This window comes from Lactuca saligna, chromosome 7 (genome assembly GCF_052625555.1).
Source record: "Lactuca saligna cultivar CGN05327 chromosome 7, ASM5262555v1, whole genome shotgun sequence".
In the NCBI taxonomy this organism is placed as follows: domain Eukaryota; kingdom Viridiplantae; phylum Streptophyta; class Magnoliopsida; order Asterales; family Asteraceae; genus Lactuca; species Lactuca saligna.
Genome location: NC_136423.1, coordinates 60,340,257 through 60,360,967, shown reverse-complemented (window position 1 = coordinate 60,360,967; position 20,711 = coordinate 60,340,257). Strand labels below are relative to the sequence as shown.

The 20,711-nt window shown below is 32.9% G+C and overlaps 1 protein-coding gene across 4 annotated transcripts in view; it reads right to left on the bottom strand.

Moving 5' to 3' along the window:
• Window positions 1–15,633, bottom strand: part of LOC145006185 (putative disease resistance protein At5g66910) — a 28,470-nt gene extending 12,837 nt beyond the window's left edge. Inside the window, exons 1-2 of one of the 4 annotated variants that reach the window (XM_078965283.1) lie at window positions 14,922–15,633; window positions 4,366–4,455 (exon numbers count right to left, since the gene is read on the bottom strand). In XM_078965283.1, the coding sequence (XP_078821409.1) occupies window positions 4,448–4,455; window positions 14,922–15,525 (612 nt within the window). In that variant the 5' untranslated portion in view covers window positions 15,526–15,633 and the 3' untranslated portion in view covers window positions 4,366–4,447. Of the gene's footprint in view, window positions 1–4,365; window positions 4,456–9,000; window positions 9,778–14,921 lie in introns of those variants that run through there. The other 3 variants (XM_078965281.1, XR_013662827.1, XR_013662828.1) reach the window with 3 other exon arrangements.
• Between the last annotated feature and the right edge of the window lie 5,078 nt (window positions 15,634–20,711).

The following is a 20,711-nucleotide window of genomic DNA, read 5'->3' as shown; positions in this document are numbered from 1 at the left end:
CAATAGGCATGGGAGTTATCTTATATAAATACTAGAAAAAATGATACAGTATACGCCCCTCAAGTATACAATAAATCTAATAGTTTACATAAATATAAGCTAGGCTAATATATATATATATATATATATATATATATATATATATATATATATATATATATATGGAGATCTCGATCCCTTGTGATTCGATTTCTCATTCTGTAGTATTGTTGGTGAAGCGTTGGAAGTTTTGGAAGGATCATTAAGAGATGGATCAATCGTCGAAGTTATGCTCGACATTTTCCATGCTATTCGTCAATCAGGTAAGCTACACTTTCACTTAAGTATAACTTCATTTAGAGTATACCCATTGTTATTATTATAAACTTGTGTATTAGATTAATCATTCTTCCTAGTTATTGTATTGATTGATCTACTTAAAAGAGCGGTGTCTAGGATAGACATGTTGTCTTGGTTGTTGGATTTCAGAAAGGCTATATGTTGAAATGATCATGCATCCCCGACTATCTTGACTGGCTAATCCTTATTTGATAGTTATTTCATTGTTAATGGGATTGGTAACGATTTGTATATTAGTTACCTGATTTCCATAGTTAATAATCAATTATACCATTATAGGTAGTTTCGTGTTTGGCACGCCTACATGCCAGTCGGACCACTAATAATTATTCAAGTAAGTGTTCATGTAAGTTTTCTCACTATACCTTGTATAATATTAGATATCCTTGCATGATATGATATAGGACTTGTTAGTATATGCTTATACTGGTAGAATAGATTAGTCTTTTGTTTGTTTTTTGTTTGCTTGTTTAGATGGTGCTTTTAAGCATCATGTTTGGGAAGTTTGATGATGGAATGAACGCAAGGCTGCAAGTCAACTATTTGTTATGTTTTGAGGGTTCATGACAGATCTCGATCCCTCGTGATTCGATTTCTCATTCTGTAGTATTGTTGGTGAAGCGTTGGAAGTTTTGGAAGGATCATTAAGAGATGGATCAATCGTCGAAGTTATGCTCGACATTTTCCATGCTATTCGTCAATCAGGTAAGCTACACTTTCACTTAAGTATAACTTCATTTAGAGTATACCCATTGTTATTATTATAAACTTGTGTATTAGATTAATCATTCTTCCTAGTTATTGTATTGATTGATCTACTTAAAGGAGCGGTGTCTAGGATAGACATGTTGTCTTGGTTGTTGGATTTCAGAAAGGCTATATGTTGAAATGATCATGCATCCCCGACTATCTTGACTGGCTAATCCTTATTTGATAGTTATTTCATTGTTAATGGGATTGGTAACGATTTGTATATTAGTTACCTGATTTCCATAGTTAATAATCAATTATACCATTATAGGTAGTTTCGTGTTTGGCACGCCTACATGCCAGTCGGACCACTAATAATTATTCAAGTAAGTGTTCATGTAAGTTTTCTCACTATACTTTGTATAATATTAGATATCCTTGCATGATATGATATAGGACTTGTTAGTATATGCTTATACTGGTAGAATAGATTAGTCTTTTGTTTGTTTTTTGTTTGCTTGTTTAGATGGTGCTTTTAAGCATCATGTTTGGGAAGTTTGATGATGGAATGAACGCAAGGCTACAAGTCAACTATTTGTTATGTTTTGAGGGTTCATGACAGATCTCGATCCCTCGTGATTCGATTTCTCATTCTGTAGTATTGTTGGTGAAGCGTTGGAAGTTTTGGAAGGATCATTAAGAGATGGATCAATCGTCGAAGTTATGCTCGACATTTTCCATGCTATTCGTCAATCAGGTAAGCTACACTTTCACTTAAGTATAACTTCATTTAGAGTATACCCATTGTTATTATTATAAACTTGTGTATTAGATTAATCATTCTTCCTAGTTATTGTATTGATTGATCTACTTAAAGGAGCGGTGTCTAGGATAGACATGTTGTCTTGGTTGTTGGATTTCAGAAAGGCTATATGTTGAAATGATCATGCATCCCCGACTATCTTGACTGGCTAATCCTTATTTGATAGTTATTTCATTGTTAATGGGATTGGTAACGATTTGTATATTAGTTACCTGATTTCCATAGTTAATAATCAATTATACCATTATAGGTAGTTTCGTGTTTGGCACGCCTACATGCCAGTCGGACCACTAATAATTATTCAAGTAAGTGTTCATGTAAGTTTTCTCACTATACCTTGTATAATATTAGATATCCTTGCATGATATGATATAGGACTTGTTAGTATATGCTTATACTGGTAGAATAGATTAGTCTTTTGTTTGTTTTTTGTTTGCTTGTTTAGATGGTGCTTTTAAGCATCATGTTTGGGAAGTTTGATGATGGAATGAACGCAAGGCTGCAAGTCAACTATTTGTTATGTTTTGAGGGTTCATGACAGAACGATGCAAGGCTGCGAGTCAAGTGTTTATGGTAGAACGATGGTAGGTTGTGAGCCATTTGCTTGTATGCATTCTATGTGCATTCTCGTATGTGGTATTTTTGGTAACTCATTAAGTTTCGTGTTTATAGTTGTAGATTGAATGTTTTTCAAGTAGTTATGTTGCAAAAGGAAGGGCCCAACTTGCATGTATCGCATGCGCATCGTTGTTGATTTATAAATTTGACTTTTGTTGTTTCTATGATATTACTTTGTTTTGGAATCTATATTTTACAATGTTGGACAAATGAGTTTTTATATTACCTTTGGCAACAAATGTTGTTAGTATACTTTATTCTGAAAATGAAAATTTTGGTTTGAAAAATAGAACATTACAACTACATGTATCATAACTGTTAATATTTTAAATTCCCAAAAAGATTATATAGAAAAGAATATATGCAAGAATGATGGAAGGACAAAAGAAATATAAAAAAAAAAAAAAATTTAGGAAAAAATGTTAAACATGCTATATATAAGATTCTATGGTACGAGTGAAGTGATGTAAAAAGTTTAGTACTTTGTGTTGAATTCTATGAAATTGCAAAGTAGGTTAATATATTTGGAATAAATATCAATGTAAATTGCTAAAATGTATGAAATGTAATAAAGTGTAGCATTTTTACGAGACTTAATAAATTAATGTTGGGCACAAAACACATTAGAAAATATTGCTTAAGAATAGTGGAATAAGTGGAAAGAAGCATTGGACACCACTAGGAAAGTTGGGTTGTTAGATAAAGAAGTAATAATCATTTAACATCAGGGCATAGTTGAAATGTAAAAGGGAAAAGTGTTAAAATTAATCAACTCATTTGGAGTTGAAACAAAGAAGATATTGATAATTTAAAATTAGATCTCTAGTAAAAATGGAAGCTGACGAAAGTTTTATAATTTTCCAAGGGGTTACGTTTGAGGTCGAATAATAAAGATCTAGAACTTATGAGGAGAAACTTCTAAAATATAAGTCGTCGGATTTGTACAAAGATTCCTTAGAAAAATGATTCATGTCAATCCAAGTTAAAATGAAGTAGTTGAGGGCATTTGAAATTTGTTGTCAAAATTTGGAAATTACAAAAGAGTGTGAACTTCCATGTTTGTTGCCTGATATCTAGAAATCGGGAGCTCAAATGCAGAAACTTTCTTCAAGAGATTTGCAGTGCTCGTGACAAGATTTCCATCGATATAACTCATTAAAATTGGATTTCATATGAATAAGTTATATACTCGTGACAATTTAAAGTTAAGGACAAATGTAGGTAAAATGCTAAATTAATTTAGCTAAGGCATGGAAGTCACCTAAGATGGAGTGTAATCTGTTTAATTGACGTAGGAATTACCATCATGTCACGCGATTCATGTAAAGTGGTCTGGACACATTTTTAACTACGGGTTTGACTTTTTTACACCTCATTTACACAATAAACTTTCCATGGTTAGTGTGTCAAAAACAAGGGATGAAGAGTGTGTGTTTCTAATAAATTTTTAGTAAATCTAAGTGCAACATTGGAAAGGAGAATAATATTAATCATCTACGAGCTTGGATTAAGAGGTATCTCTTCTTAATATTTTAATTAGTTATAGATAATTGAGCTTGCATGTTACTTTCAACTATAGATTACGTGGAAACAAGTTTCAATCACTTATTGTTGTGATGTTAACACAATCCAAAATTGAATTAGCAATTTAAGGTTTTAAGGCTAAGAAACCTGATATGGAAAGTAGCTTATACTTAGAAATTGTATGATAATATTTAACAAATGGACTATATCATCGGTTACCCACATGTAATGTCAATAATTTACACCTTAATTATCCATGTTATGGTATGAAATGAGTTTTATAATGATTGAGTAAAATCTCAAAGGAAATGAGATTCCATGACTTACAAATTGTGAAAGGAAGGGATATTCACCATAAATGTAACATGAACTAAGAAATTTGATTATGAGGCAGAATGTCATCATGTCTTCATGTGGATAGTTGAATAATGAAATTTAAACTGGTAAGTTATGTTAGAATTCTGCAATTGGAAACATAATTTTCAAATTGAAAGGAATGTTATAAATGAAAATGTGGTGATATTTAATGGCTAAAACTATGTAGTATGTATGAAATATACACGGAAATTAATCAATAATTCCTTGGGACAATTTTAAAAGAATTGGAAGAGTGGTGGAAATGGTGCAAACCGAAAGCAAGGATAAGCATTGCAGTGACCTAACTACCTAAGGTGAGTATATATACCATTTACAAATGAAGTAAATGTCACAAATGTTTTATATTTCTATGAGTACTTTTATTAAGAAGATTATACATGCGAGTAAAAGTTGTCAAGAATAACTATGTCACACCCTAATGATTATTATAGGTATAGATATAAATGAAATGGTAGTTCGTATTAGAATTATATAATTATATTTGGTTGATAGATTGTATTAATTAATATGAGTTGTTATTTGAATTGTTGAATGCATAGTACGAGTTAAAATGAGTCATTAATTACTTGAGTTAAAGGAAATGTACACAGCTTAAGAAGAGCCATTGTTTGAATTGTTAAATGTGTAATATCACTTAATAGGATCCTTACATGAATTATCGATTTATTATCATGCTTTAATAAGCATTAATTTTTATTGATTGATTGTGTTATATGACTTAATATGAGTCGTTGTAGGAATTGATGAAAGTGAATATGATTTAATAAGAGTCATTGTCGGAATTATTCAAATATGGATGAAGTAACATAGTAATCATTATTTGACTATTGAAAGCATAATATGACTTAATAGGAGTCAACACTTGATTTATTAGAATAATGATGCCTAATGGGTCATTAGGCAAATAGAGGGAAGGGTAATAGCCGTTCTTGATGATCATCTCTAACTAGGAGATGTTGGCATAATGATGCCAAATGAGTCTTTGGGTTAGTAGACCATAAAGAGATGAATAAATAATAGCCATTCCTAATGGTTCTCTTACAAGGAGATGTTGTCATAATAGTACCTAATGAGTTTTTAGGGTTAGTAGATTACAAAGGCTTCTAGCCCAGCGGTTTCCGGTGTTGCCCTCCTTTCTTGAGGTCGAGGGTTCAAATCTCATAAGGGACATAGGTGGAGAATTAGGAGTAGTGTAGGAGTAGAATACATTTGCTGTTCCAAAAAAAAAAAAAAAAAAAAAAAAAAAAAAAAAAAAAAGTAGATTACAAATATGGAATTTGGCAATAGCCAATTCCAATGGAAATGGATTTATAAAACTGGAGTATTCAGAGTCGAAGCGACACCACATGAAACAGTCAGCTGGGCCCTCCCACTTGGATGTAAGCCTTCCTCCCTACCATTTAACTATCTTGGGGTACCTGTAGGAGCCAACATGAACTTCACTAGGAAATGGCAACCCGTAATTGACCGATTTCAAGCTAAACTCAACTCTTGGAAAGCAAAGCACTATCTTTTGGTGGAAGGGTTACACTAATTAAATCAGTGTTAAGGAATCTCCCAACTTACTTCTTTTCGATCTTTGTAGCATCGATCGGCACTCTAAACATCCTTGAAAGAATATGGAGTCAATTTCTGTGTGTGTGTGTGGGGGGGGGGGGGGACAAGTAATAAGAAGAATATCAACTGGGTATCCTGGGATAAGATTATATCTCCAAAATCAAAGAATGGTCTTGGAATTAGATCGTTATGCTCTTTTGATTACAAAATAGTGGTGGAGATATAGAAGTGAGCCTAACTGTATATGGAGTCGAATCATACATGGAATACACAATCTAAAATACAAGCCTGTTGATTGTATAGCTAAAAAATCGATATGTGGAGTTTGGAAAAGTATTGAAAGTATCAAGGGAGAACTGAAGAGACTGGAAAAACCGATGGATGATGTGATGAGAAAACTGGTCAATGATGGCAAAAGTACATTCTTCTGGTTAGATGACTGGAGTGGAAGAGGAAGCTTCAAAACAACACTTCCAGCTTTATACTCCGTAGAGAAGAAAAAAAAAGGTGTTTGGTTGCTGACAGGATTGGCAATGGTCGGCCACATCGGGATTGGAAATTAACTCCCAACTATGAAGAACAAGTCAGAGAATTAGCATTGATTACATTGTGGGTAGTTGATATCAGAATTAACAACAATCTGGATAAGTGGTTATGCATAATCTCATATGATGGCGAATTTCATGTTGATAGCATGAGATAATTTATTGACAAGCAACCAAATCCGAACTGTGTAGGATGTATTGAATGGATACCAGAAATTCCCATCAAGGTAGCTTGCTTTGTGTGGAGGGCAAATATGGAAAAAATTCCAACTGCAACTGGGTTAGCGAAAAGAGGGGTTCCTATTGACGATATTCATTGTGGGTATTGTTAGAAAATCATGGGACCATTCTATAAATGAACATATATATTGTTATCATTTAAATCCAAAATATTATGGTAAGTGTATAAGATTGTTGATGGACCGATATTCACTTACCATTTGTAGCTTGAGTTCCCGGTTTGACTCAAGATCCTCAAGATCCCTTCCATCTCTCACATTAGGGTTTATCTCCATCTATAAATATATGTGATGATGAGCAAATCATAGAGGACGAAATTAATTCACAAATTCGTTTTTCATGAGTGCAAAGGGTTCTTAGAGTTGTCTTGAGATCAACTGGAAAACCAAGTTTGTTCTTCAGATCCAAAAGTTTCAATGGAAGCAGCTATCTCCTTCTACTATTTTCTTTTATCCAGATTCGAGTATGAAGGTTCGACCTTGAAAATTTCCGCATACATATATAGATTAAGTTATTAAAATACTTACAATTGGTATCAGAGCCTTCTCGAATCTGATATTAGAATTTTTTTTGGTTTGAGATCTTCAAAACCTGTTTCTTCTTCCTTTCGTCTCTTATGCAGGGGTAGTTTGGGAATGGATACCAAAATGGTGTCGTGTCAATTTACCTTATGGGGACTCTGTTGGAGAAATCATTAGATTTGCAAGTTCATGGTGTCAATGTGCAAGGAAATGGAGGATAATGACACTTGTTTGTTATGGTATGTTATTGTGGCTGTGGAAAGCAAGATGCGAAAGAATCTTCCAGAAAATCAGGATCCCGACGATGATGGTGGTGGATAATATACAGTCCTTGGTGTTCGTTTGGTTGAAACACAGAAGCATGAATTATTCTATCAAATGGACGGATTGGAGCATATATCCCTTTTGGTGAAGGGATGAAAACCGACCAATAGTTAACACTGAAGGTTAGACAATTGTATTAATGTCTATTTTTCTTCTTTTTCTTTCTGTTGCATCTTCCTTCTCTATTCTACTTGACAAGATTATTACGTATTGTCTCATTTTCTCCTCTAACATCTTGCTGGTAGGTTTCTATTTGTAATGTATTTGTCCGTTTCAAAAAAAAAACAATTTAATGTAACATATTAATTGAAGAGAAAGGAAAAATGAGATAGAAACGTGGAATAATAGTTCCAAATTATATTGAAGATAGGGCATGATATTATCAAAATGAAATGAAGAATATAATTAATACCTTGAAATAATAGTTTCAATTAGTGATAATTATGGAGTGATATTTTGTTAAATTTTAAGGTAAAGCTTACGTATCTCACAATACGAAAGTCAAACGTGTTTTGTTTTATATGACATGTACTTCAGGTGCCTAAGAAAAGTAGTATGCTCTAATAGATCATCTAGTGCTTTTGAATACTACTAGAAGTGGGGACTTTTGAGATTAGAAGTGGAAATCTTCATTACGGGTATGTATGGGCGACGTGAATACGCGTTAATCCGACATGGAGGCAAAATAACCGCGTTATAACACGCGAAACACCGCGCCCCCTGGCATTATTAAGTGTTATGTTAACTTATGTTATGGTGGTGACGGGAGAAACGACTAATGCGATTGGCTGGAACGTTTAAAAATCCGACCATTTGCAAACAGTCACAAACATAAATAAAAAATATAACAAAAAAAAATCTCTATTAATATAAATACACCATATTTTTTATCTTCATTTTATTTTCCAAACGCAACAAATCCTTTCAACATATATAAGATCCTTTCAATTTCATTTTTTTTTTCTATTACACTATTAAAAATTTAATCTTTTGATCTGTTTCATCCATGCAATCATTATATCGATGAGGATGATATGTTTGTGGATATGATGTATCAATATGTTACCCACATGATACCATCAGAGCCAGCTCCACTACTGACCAAACGTGCGGCATTGAACAGAGATCGTGAAGAGGGACATAGATGTCTAGTACACGATTATTTTGCGGATAATTGTGTTCACCAACCAAACGATTTCAAAAGAATATTTCGTTTGCGGAAAAATGTATTTCAACGAATAGTCAATGCAATGGAAAGAAGGTAACATAATTACAATTATTTTCTGTTTTAATATATGTTGTTTAGATTATTAAATAATTTCTTTAAAAATTTATTATACATTCTTTAGATTATTAAAAAGTTGTTTGAAAATTTTATTATATGTTTAGGTATGAATATTTCCAACTGAGGTACGATGCGAGAGGTAAACTAAGTTTTACAGGGTTGGAAAAATGTGTTGATGCAATCAAGCTTATAGCTTTGGGGAAATCGTTCGATTCTATTGATGACTATATGAGAATGTCAAAGCGAACTGCATGAGAAAGTTTGTATAGATTGGCGAGAGGTAAACTAAGTTTTACAGGGTTGGAAAAATGTGTTGATGCAATCAAGTTTATAGCTTTGGGGGAATCGTCTGATTCTATTGATGACTATATGAGAATGTCAGAGCGAACTGCACGAGAAAGTTTGTATAGATTGGCGAGAGGTGTTATCAAAACCTTCGGTGATAAATACTTGCGCAAACCTTCATTGAATGACATACAACAACTATATGTGGCGCATGAAGAACGACATGGTTTTTCGGGAATGCTTAGAAGCATTGATTGCACAAAGTGGATATAGAGAAATTGTCCTGTGGCGTGGAAAGGTCAATACACAAGTGGTCATCTTGGATCGCATTCGTTAGTATTACAGGTTATTACATCACAATACGTATGGATTTGACATACTTTTTTTGAAGTAGCGGGTTCGAAAAATGACATAAATGTTCTTTATCAATTACAAATATTTCAGGACTTTTTGACAGGAATGGCACCTGATGCTCCTTTCACAGTAAATGGCCATGAGTATAAGTTCGGGTATTACCTCACGGATGGAATATATCCAGCATATTCCACGTTTGTGAAGGTATTTTGACACCCGATAGAACCAAGAGATAAATTTTTAAAGAGAAGACAAGAAGGAGCACGTAAGCACGTGGAACGTGTTTTCGGAGTTCTGAAAGCAAAATGACACATATTTAAACATGCAACACGAGCATATGAATTGAACAAACTACAAGATATTATGTATGCATGTATCATTATGCATAACATGGTGATTGAAGATAAAGGAATAAACATTGCAGAGTATTCACTTACGGAACCTGGGCACATTCAATTTCAACCAGTGACAGTAGAATACTTACATAGAGTCGTTGATATTCAAGACCAACGAAAACACAAACAATTTCGAGAAGACTTGCCAAATCATATCTATGATGACTTTGAAGTCGAGTAATTTAGATCGAAATGTGTTTTTCTAAATGTGTTTTTATCCTTAGTTGTAATTTTTTAATGTTGTTTTTAATTTAGGATTTATATTTTTATCGTTACTATTTAAATGTTATTTTTAATTAAGATTTAATTTATATTATAATTATAAATATTATGACATAAATAAAAAAAAAAAGGAAATTTAAAAATATAGAAACTAAAAACATCAAAAATAAATAAATAAATAGAAAATAATGGATATTATTATATATTATTGGGTGTTACCCATTTTTCACCATTGGTATTATAACACTCATTTATGACTAGGATTATGATGTGACATATTTTAGATGTGATAATATATAATAACATATTGCTTATACCCGGCAGCCTTACAAAATTCATAGATTTGTTTATGTTGTAAAATTTGTGATGCTTAATTTTTCGTTGAGTTATGTTGTTAACCCCAATAAAATATAAATGTTCAATATTTTAAGAAAAAGTTTTGTTGGGACTAATTTTTATGAAACATTAACTTATATTTTCCTTAAAAATAACATTTACTTGATTTAAAAAGGTGATGAAAATTTGATATGTTACATGACCAATTTCTAGGTTTTTGTATAAATGTTTATTTGCGAACATTTGCACAAAGCGTATATTTGATATTCATGTATGATGGTAACATTCATACCTCTTCAATAGTGACCATTTATAAATATGAACACTTTCTGAGCTTTTGTATCAATAACGTAATGACCATAACCGTTGATAATGCTAGTGCAAATGACAAAGCAATCGAAATTCTAATGAAAAAGCTACCAAACTTGTACGATGGAGGGAAACAATTACATGTAAGGTGTATGGCCCACATCCTTAACCTTATTGTTAGGGATAGGTTTGATCAACATCAATCTAGTATCAAGTGCATGCAAAAGGCCGTTAAATACATTAGGAATTCTACACAACGGATTCAAAGGTTCAAAGAATGCATGAAAGAGTTCAATGTGGAATCCAAAAAGTTTTTGTACAATGATAACCCACCTCGATGGAACTCCACATACGAGTTATTGAAGATTACGGTGGAGTTGGAGAAGGTTTTTGGCATGTTTGAAGTCAAAGGTAATTTCATATTCCATTCCATTGTTTTTTTTTTTTTTTTTTTTTTTTTTTTTTTTTTTTTTAATTTTATATTTCAACATTTTTACAAATTTTTAGCCAACTTTGAAGAGTCATAACGTGTTCGTTATTTGTCCGATTAGGTCGATTTTTTTCCAGCTTGTAGCTTACAATTTGAACTATAGTTTACACTATTTATATGCGTATTTTGGTTGTATATACATTGAGTTATAGGCCTCTAAACATTGGATATTAAATCTGAGTTTTTCTGTTTCAGCATTTTTACAAATTCTTAGCCAAATTTGAAGAGTCATAACATGTTCGTTATTTGTCCGATTAGCCCGATTTTTTTTCCAGCTTGTAGCTTACAATTTGAACTACAGTTTACACTATTTATACGCGTTATTTGGTTGTATATTCATTGAGTTATAGGGCTCGAAACATTGGATATTAAATCTGAGTTTTTCTGTTTCAGCATTTTTATAAATTATTAGCCAACTTTGAAGAGTCATAACGTGTTCGTTATTTGTCCGATTAGCCCGATTTTTTTTTCCAGCTTGTATTTTACAATTTGAACTACAGTTTACACTATTTATACGCGTTATTTGGTTGTATATTCATTGAGTTATAGGCGTCTAAACATTGGATATTAAATCTGAGTTTTTCTGTTTCAGCATTTTTACAAATTTTTAGCCAACTTTGAAGAGTCATAACATGTTCGTTATTTGTTTGATTAGCCCGATTTTTTTCCCAGATTGTAGTTTACAATTTGAACTACAGTTTACACTATTTATATGCGTTATTTGGTTGTATATTCAGCGAGTTATAGGCTCCTACACAAAGGGTATTAAAGCTGTTTTTGTTTTACAAAAATAAATACAAACATTTACTTTATTATAATAGATCCTACATTTGTTCGAGACGTTTTGACCCCCTCAAAAGAAGATTTCAACATTTGTAGAGCTATGGTTGGATTTCTTGAAAAATTCAAGGTGAAAACCGACATAGTATCGACGTCAACAAAACCGATGGCACATCGGTTTTTTAGAGAAATATGTGATGTGTACAAACACATTAAGGAATGGGCGGCTAGTCCCCAATTTCGTTTGATCGGGAAGGACATGATTGATAAATACGATAAGTATTGGGGCGATCTTGAAAAATTAAATGACTTTTTGTATTTTGCGGTCATATTAGATCCACGGTTAAAGTTTGATTTTCTTCAACAAGCTTTTGAGAAGCTGATTATGTTGAAGAATCCACAAAAAGATCCTATGCTCAACTCGGAAGTCGTTTTGAAGGCTAAGGTCTTAATACGGGGTCTTCAACAAAGATTTGAGAATTTTTTTTATTTCTACAAATCAAAGTTTGACAATACCGATTCTTCTCAAAATCAAACACATGGTCATGAAGATGTAGTTGTGATTGATGATGAGAATGACTTCATGGGTGATTTAATAGTACAAACTGATTACCCATCGACATCAATGGAAACGGAGTTGACACGATACCTAAACGAGCAGTCAGTTAAATACAATAAAGATTTTGATATTCTACTTTGGTGCAAACAAAATGCATCTCGTTACCCTATTGTATCCCGTATGGCGAAAGGTATAACTTTATTTTTTGTATACTTTTTTATATAATTATATTTTAACATTTTCTATGTTTATGTTGATAGATATTTTGGGACTGCAAATCTCTACCGTGGCGTCAGAGGCGGCGTTTAGTACAAGCGGGTGGATATTGGATCCATATAGAACAAATTTGTCTGCAAATATAGTAGAGGCTTTGGTTTGCACTCAAGATTTGGTAAGGAAATCAAGAAAGCAAATTGTGGACAACATTGCTGAAATTTTGAAAGATGATGAGGTCGCGAAAGCTTTAGAAGATGCGATAAAGAACGGAGATGGAAAGGGAAAACAACCAATTAATATTCTCGAATAATTAATTCGTGTTTGAAAAATGTTATTTTGGATATCGGATGAAAACTTAATATTCATATTTTTATTTGGGTTTTGAATGTTTAATGTTTAACATATATACTTATGGATAGATTTTTGGGTGTTTAATTTTTAGTGTTTAATTTGTTTCTTTAAAAGGTTTGTTATAAAATCATAAGTTATAAAAATCATAAAAAATACAATATTTATTCGGGTTATTCGGCTCTTTAATCATTTTGTACATGTTATTCGGGTTATATATTTATGAAATCATAAGATTCAAAAGTAATACAAAATATTTGGGTTATTCGGGTTACTCGGGCTATTAGGGTTATTCGGGTTATTCGACTACAAAATATTTGGGTTATTCGGGTTATTTGACTCCTTAATCATCTTGCACAGGTTATTTGGGTTATTCGAACCGGAACCGAACCGAACCGAATACTACCCGAACCGAACCGAACCCGTATTGCTTATTTGGTTCGGTTTTCGGTTTATACAATTAGCCTTATTCGGTTTTCGGTTTATTCGGTTCGGTTCGTTTCCGACCCGAATAACATCCCTACATAAGAGCATCCACATCCGTCCGGCAATTGGTCTTGCAAATGGGTTTTTATTGCCACCTAGGATGTTATCTTGCAACTTTAAAAAGGCTTGTAAGTATAGTACTTATTTTTTTTTTATTATATATTCATACTATTTTTAATGCCCTACACACAAATATATATTTTAAGATATATAAAACATTTTTTAGTTTTTAGTGGGATCATTTTAAAGAAAAATTAATATTATAATAATTACATTTATGTAAATTTATTATTGAAAAAGTGTTTATATATATAAAGTAATTGTTGATGTGGTAGTGGGTACTATTTTTGAAAGATGAGTATTATTACACTTATATAAATAGTCATCACAAAATTGATATGGTACAATTAAAATATGAGTGACATGATCTAATTAAATTACATATATTTAGTATTCATGTCATATCTAGTAGTGAACAACATAACCAACTTTTGAGGGTTTTTTTTTAAATGTTTATTGGTTAACATATGTTCATAATTGAATATTAATGTGTAATTTGGAATCTATTACTACTTTAGAATTTGATTTGTATCGATTGGCTAAGATTTTGATATTTTTGGATTCTAATTAATTAGTTTCAATGAATCCTAAATTTCGTATATTTTTGTTATTCCCTTTTCAAATAAATAATATTTCACATTTTACTAACATATCATTTATAAATAAATTTTGTTTATCTTTTTTGATAATATAATTTAGTTCTATGTTGAATTTACATCCTTTATTATAGACTAAGATAAGATAAGATATCTTAAGCTTTTTAGTTCATTGAATAGTGTTAACATAACAAGAAAAAAGTTTTAGTTAAAATTTTATCGTGTTGGCGACGATCTTAGATAAATATTTAGTGTGACTAGCATAGCTCCTGAAGTGAGTAATAAATAGTACAATTTATTATATATAATTAAACAAAATGTTTCATTCTCAATGAAAGTCATTATGCTAAATATGTTGCAACAATTACCAGTCGCCAAGGAGATGTTTTTGCAAAATAATAGTAATAATAATGATAACAATAAATTAAAAAAGGATGTTGTTGAAAAGAACTAAAGTCAACATATAACTAGTTAATTAGGATGTGTAAAATGTTAAAAAATAGATTTGCTATTTTTTTCAAAGGAATCTCAATTTTCTTGGAATATGTTCATAATCAAAATATGATCTAGATCATCGCAAAACTATATAGATTTTTTTTTTTTTTTTTTTTTTTTTTTAATGATGGAATGAGTTTGAATACCTTGAATATCGTGATCATCGATGAGCATTCTTACCAAAGTGGTTTTCCCACAACCCGCTGCAGCCGCAACAACTACGACTAATTCTTTGACGATCATCGCCTTCAAATCCTTAAGCTGATCTTTAAACACTGAATTCTTGAATGGAACCTGATGGTTTTCTTTCTTTCTGATTTGCACAAACACACTTTCAAACATATTCTTCAAATCCAACCGCAGATTCTTCAAATCCCACCGCAGATTCTTTAAATCCTCAACGATCATTATTTGAATATCGATCTGACAGAATGTCAGAAAGGATGCATTAAACTTATCCAACTCCCCTGAGTGAGTGTATTTCTTGTAGATATTCCATTTGATATGCTCACATTTCCGGACAAGATTCTCCCCGTCTCTTAGCTTAGAGATAAACGCCTCTTTTCCCCGTTTCGTTTGATCCAACTCGTCACTTAGTTTCTCGATTTCTTGGAAGCGCGGAGTGAACTTCGTTATGATATCTTGTATTTGAAAGAGTTTGGATTTAAAGTACCAGGTTTGTTTTGTTACGTGTATGATAGCATCTGATAACTTAGAAACCGCGTCTCCTACCAGCACTGCCTCAGCCATTAACGCTGACTTTCTACAGAGCAAAGTAAGTTTAAAACTGAATAATTATCACATAAATTGCCAGACCATGTTTATCAATATGATCAGTCAAGTTGAAAATGAAAGAAAACCGGAGAACCTTCGCTTGCTTTGACCATGTTTATGGACAAAGTAGGTGTACATATTATTTTTTGAATAAAAAAATTATTATAAAAATAACCTTTGTAACCACTTCATTTTTTTTTTCGGAATCTTAAATCAATCTTAAAAAATCATATCTTAAATACATACATGTCATCATTGTGATTTTTTTAGGTTAAATTATGCGAATATTTATATGGTTTGGAGTACTTGGTTGTCCCTAACAAAGTTTTTTAATTCGGATCATCTTTATATTTTGTGTTTATTACAGATTTAGTCCTTGAATAACTTAAATTAACAATTTTATCCTTAACAGTACTTATAATCAATTTTTAAATTTTTTTTATTACTTATATTATTATTTAGAAAAACATTCAATACTCACTCCCTCATTTCATAGGAGAAAAGCATCATTTTCGCCTTTTTCTTCGTCGCCATCGTCTCTTATCCCTCTCCTATTCCGACAGTCGATCGCCACAGTCATCGCTACCGCCCTAGATCCACCTTTACAACCATTCATCTCTTCAACCTCCTTCCACACCCTCTATGCCGTTCAATAACCACTAGAAACGACGCCACCCACCATCAGAAATGTGAGCGTATCAAATGGAATATCTACAAGAAATACACTCACTAGCAAAGGAATCTTGTCCGGAAATGTGAGCGTATCAAATGGAATCTTGTCCGGATTCCTTTGCTCAAATCAAATTAGCGGAAGGGATGGATGGTGGCAGGAGAAAGTCAGCGTTAATGGCTGAGGCAGTGCTGGTAGGAGACGCGGTTTCTAAGTAAGTTGAGCAAAGGAATCCGAGAAATATGAAAATCAAATTAGCGGATTATGAAAATCAAATTAGCAAAGGAATCCACAAACACACTTTCCTAAATCCATGATCAGCTTTAGAGAGAAGGAAGCTCCAACGGAAATCAAATTAGCGGATTGTGATTAAAAATTTGATTTTCATATTTCTCGGATTCCTTTGCTCAAATCAATTTCAAATTGCTCAAATTGATTCTCTTGTTATTACCTAATCATTATCACCCCAGCCTTCTCCTGCCACCATCCATCCCTTCCCCTTCTGTTGGACATCTCTGCCCCTTTGTGATTCCGATTAGTATATACCTAACAACACCAGGTTCTTAAACAAAATTGGATTTTAGGCTCTATTCTCAAATCTACAACTCAGATCTTGTTTTGGGAAACTGGATCTTCAAACCTGCAAATCCCACATCCTTGTTTCCCTATCACAGAACGTATACCACTACCCTCACACTAAATATGACACCTCTGGAAAATACAAACCACCACTAAAGGTGTGGCATCAATTATTCTTTTGTCTCTTACATCATGTCGAACATGAGATATCGATCGCCATCAGTAACGCCCGTAGATTCGAGCTAGTCAATTTAAATCCAATAATTGTTAAAAATGTCTTCTTAATAGAATATTATTTAAAATAAATAATCTTAACCAATTTATATTATATGTCACAAAGGTTTCGTACATATAATGAACTTTGAAATTCGAGTTATAACGAATAAGTTTTGACATGTCAAAGTTTTACGGTTAAACCGACACGGCACTGTGTAACGTAAAAATGATTTTTTGATAAACTACTTTGTAGCCTTAGAGATTTAAATGAAAGTTGTAGTATATATTAAACCGAGATTGTACATAAAAAGAACGCTCAAATCTGACTTCGTATGACGAATTTATGAATTTTCAAATATTTGGCATTGCAGTGTGCAGCCCGGAGTTCAAATGTTAGATCGATCGATTTTTGGCTGTCGCAGCCTAAAGAGAATTGAATATCTCATTAATAGGATCTCAACGATAAAAAGACAGACTAAAAAGGAGTATGTATGTAGAAATTATGAATTTTACACGGTCGTTAAACAGTGTAATTTTCTCATACTATTAAATTTAAAATCCATCGAGAATTAGTCGATGGAGTCAAAACAAGAGTTGTATATCTAGTCAATAACTATGTGTGGATAAAAAGAATGTTGAAAACAGAGCTCGTATGTAAAATTTACGGAGCTTAGAAGTCGAGAGTGTAGTGTTGCGAAGTGGGTGACGTGACACGATCTGAGCCATTGTTTTCTCCCCAAGCCTTGCCACTAGATGGTGACATGTGGCACCCAAATCGACGAGTTGGAGGTCGTAACTCGTCGAGTTGAGTTGTATTTTAGCCTATAAATATCTTGTGATGTTATCTTCATTTCTCACACAAAAAACCCACTTCTCTCTCTCTCTCTCTATGTGTGTGTGTGTGTCTCTCTCTCTCTCTAACTTCTCTCTAAACCTCCTAAAACCCTCCCAAAGCCCTAGTAACCTCAAGGTGCTAGAGGAAAGCCCCAGAGCATCCGAAGGCTCCGAGAAAAAGAGCTTTTCGGCTCATAAGCTCTACTACAGCAGATCCCAGTTTTTAGCAAAACTCGTTGTAAGTGAGATACGCATACTCTACTTTAAATATAGCTTGTATTTAAATATAATATCATTATTATGAACGTATAAATAAGATTTATCAGTGATTCAAAGTTGTTATACTGATTGAACTACTTACTAGAAAGGTGTCTAGAATGGTCACGTTGGGTTTGGTTGTTCGATTTCAAAAAAACTATATGTCGAAATGTTCCTGCCTCCTAACTGTCCTGCGTGACTGATCCTTACTTGATATATCATGAAGTAGACTTTGAGTTAATGATGAATCTAGACTAATAATTATTCGTAATAAATATTAGACTAAAATCTAGTAGTAATAATACTAGGTTTCGTCGAATGAAATCATATTGTTACGAAGCAAAGCGCTACTCGAATTTTGAGTCATCACTTTGACAAGTGAGTGCATCATTACCTTCATATTACACATAGATATGAAATATTTTATATAAATTACGTGATATGTGTGCATATTATTTGTATATCTTGATATCTATGTTGGATGAAAGATTTTAATTTCTTTTTTTTTTTTCAGATCTAAATTGTATATGTATTTTATATCTACAAATATGTTGGGTAAAACATGGATAGATAAATGATGAGAGATGAAAGATGATATTGATGAATATTAGTAGCTGGGCCACAACCTATAGATGTTTTTGAACTACAATGTACTCTAAACATCCTACCAGATGCGCAAAAAGGGTAATATCGGCAGCTGCACCTAATAGAGAACTTCATAATTCTGGCAGATGCGCCTAAATCATAATATCGATAGTTGTGTCTAATAGAGAACGTCATAATCCTGGCTGTTGTGCCCAGATGATAATAATGGCAGATGTGCCTAATAGATAACATTGGCAGTTCTGACATAGGTAAGGATGGACTTCGTGCCTATTCCGTAGAAGAATCCACAGGAATGAAAAAACGAATCATAGATGATTCTTAAGTTAGATACTTAAGAAATAAAGAAGATAATAGAGATGGATAATTGGCTTAATTGTGAGATGATTAAACAGAATAACTTTATTATGGGTTGAAAACCATATGTACTCACCAGGTTTTCCAACCTGTCTCACTGAGTTTATATTTATCACAGTTGTCAATACGAAGCTATATTACACTGAGAGATTAAAGGACATGAAAATCATTAGTTTAAATACATGTAAGGTCTTTTTATGTTTATGTTTCTGTATTGACAATGACATCCCAAAGATTTAATATAAACAAAATGCATTTTTTTAAAATGCTTTGATAATATCATTATCATGTTTTCTGGGAACAAATTCGGTAACACTTTTCTTTAAAAAGTTATTCTGGTTTTATTATAAAGCATAAACAAAATCGATCTTTTATGGCCATGAAATTGAGGATGTCACAGTTGGTATCAGAGCATTAGTTTAAGAGAACTAGGAATAAGGATTTATTTTTAAACTTAAACTTAGAATGATAAATGATCATCGTGAGGAGTGTGTCTAATATATTTTAGGTCGTATACCTGAATAAACACGAGCACCGACTTATTTAGGGAAGATGCCTAAATTGATTATATGTGCTAAATGATTTATGTTATAAGATGCCTTATAAGCTTTCTGATGTTATTGTTTGATCAGATCTGTGGTCTCTTGCCGAATGGATCTGGAAACTTTATGTATTTAGATTTCTAAACATTTAATTACGTTACTAGAATTGGCTTGTAACTTTTAGAAAGCATAAAAAAATTTATATACCCATCGTAAATAAATCTTTCCTATCTAATTCTCATCAATGCACACCGAACGTCTTAGTTGGTGTATAGATCGACATGGCAAGAACCTGAAGCGGATTCGGAAACGCTAATGGAAATGTTAATCAACGGCCTGTGATTGAGCGTGCACCAGAAGTAGTAGCGACACATGAGCCAATCACGATGGTAGGAGTGCAAGCGATGATCCAAATGATGTTAGATCATCACATGGAGGAAACAATGTGTTTACTCCGATTGAATAGGGATGAGCCTACTATGCCTGTTGAACAACCCAAGCTGAACATTAAGCAATCTGATGAAGGGAACTATAGTCAGACTATCAGTCAAGCTGAACCATGAGTGGGTTAGAGAAACCACCCAGACGAAGGAAATGATGGATGTGAATGCAAGTACAAGGATTTCATGGAATCCATATCACTAAGTCTTTTTTGGAAGCCCAACGCCGGTGGAAGTCATGGATTGGATCTCCGAGATGGAGATGATGTTTGAAAGTTGTGGCTGCAGCAACCAACAGAAGACCGCTCTCGAGGTTACACTGTGAAAGTTAGAAGTATTGAGCTGGTGGAAGCTACTAGTTGATACCATGCCCAAGGGAGAAGCTAGCAAGATGTCTTGGGAAGACTTTTTGGTGCAACAACGTAAGTCCCCAGATTGCTTGTGTATCAATCAGATCTAATTGATGGTGAGGAATCCCAATCAATTGGATGATGTCAGATCAAATAGAAGAGAAGAAGAAGAAGAATTAAGATGAATCTAATGATGTATTCAATAATATGAATGATGATCCATATACATAGATTATCTCCCACACACAGTTCTTCTCTCTAGAACATGCTCTTCTCTTTTCTCTCTCTTCTAGCCATGCACTCACATGACTCC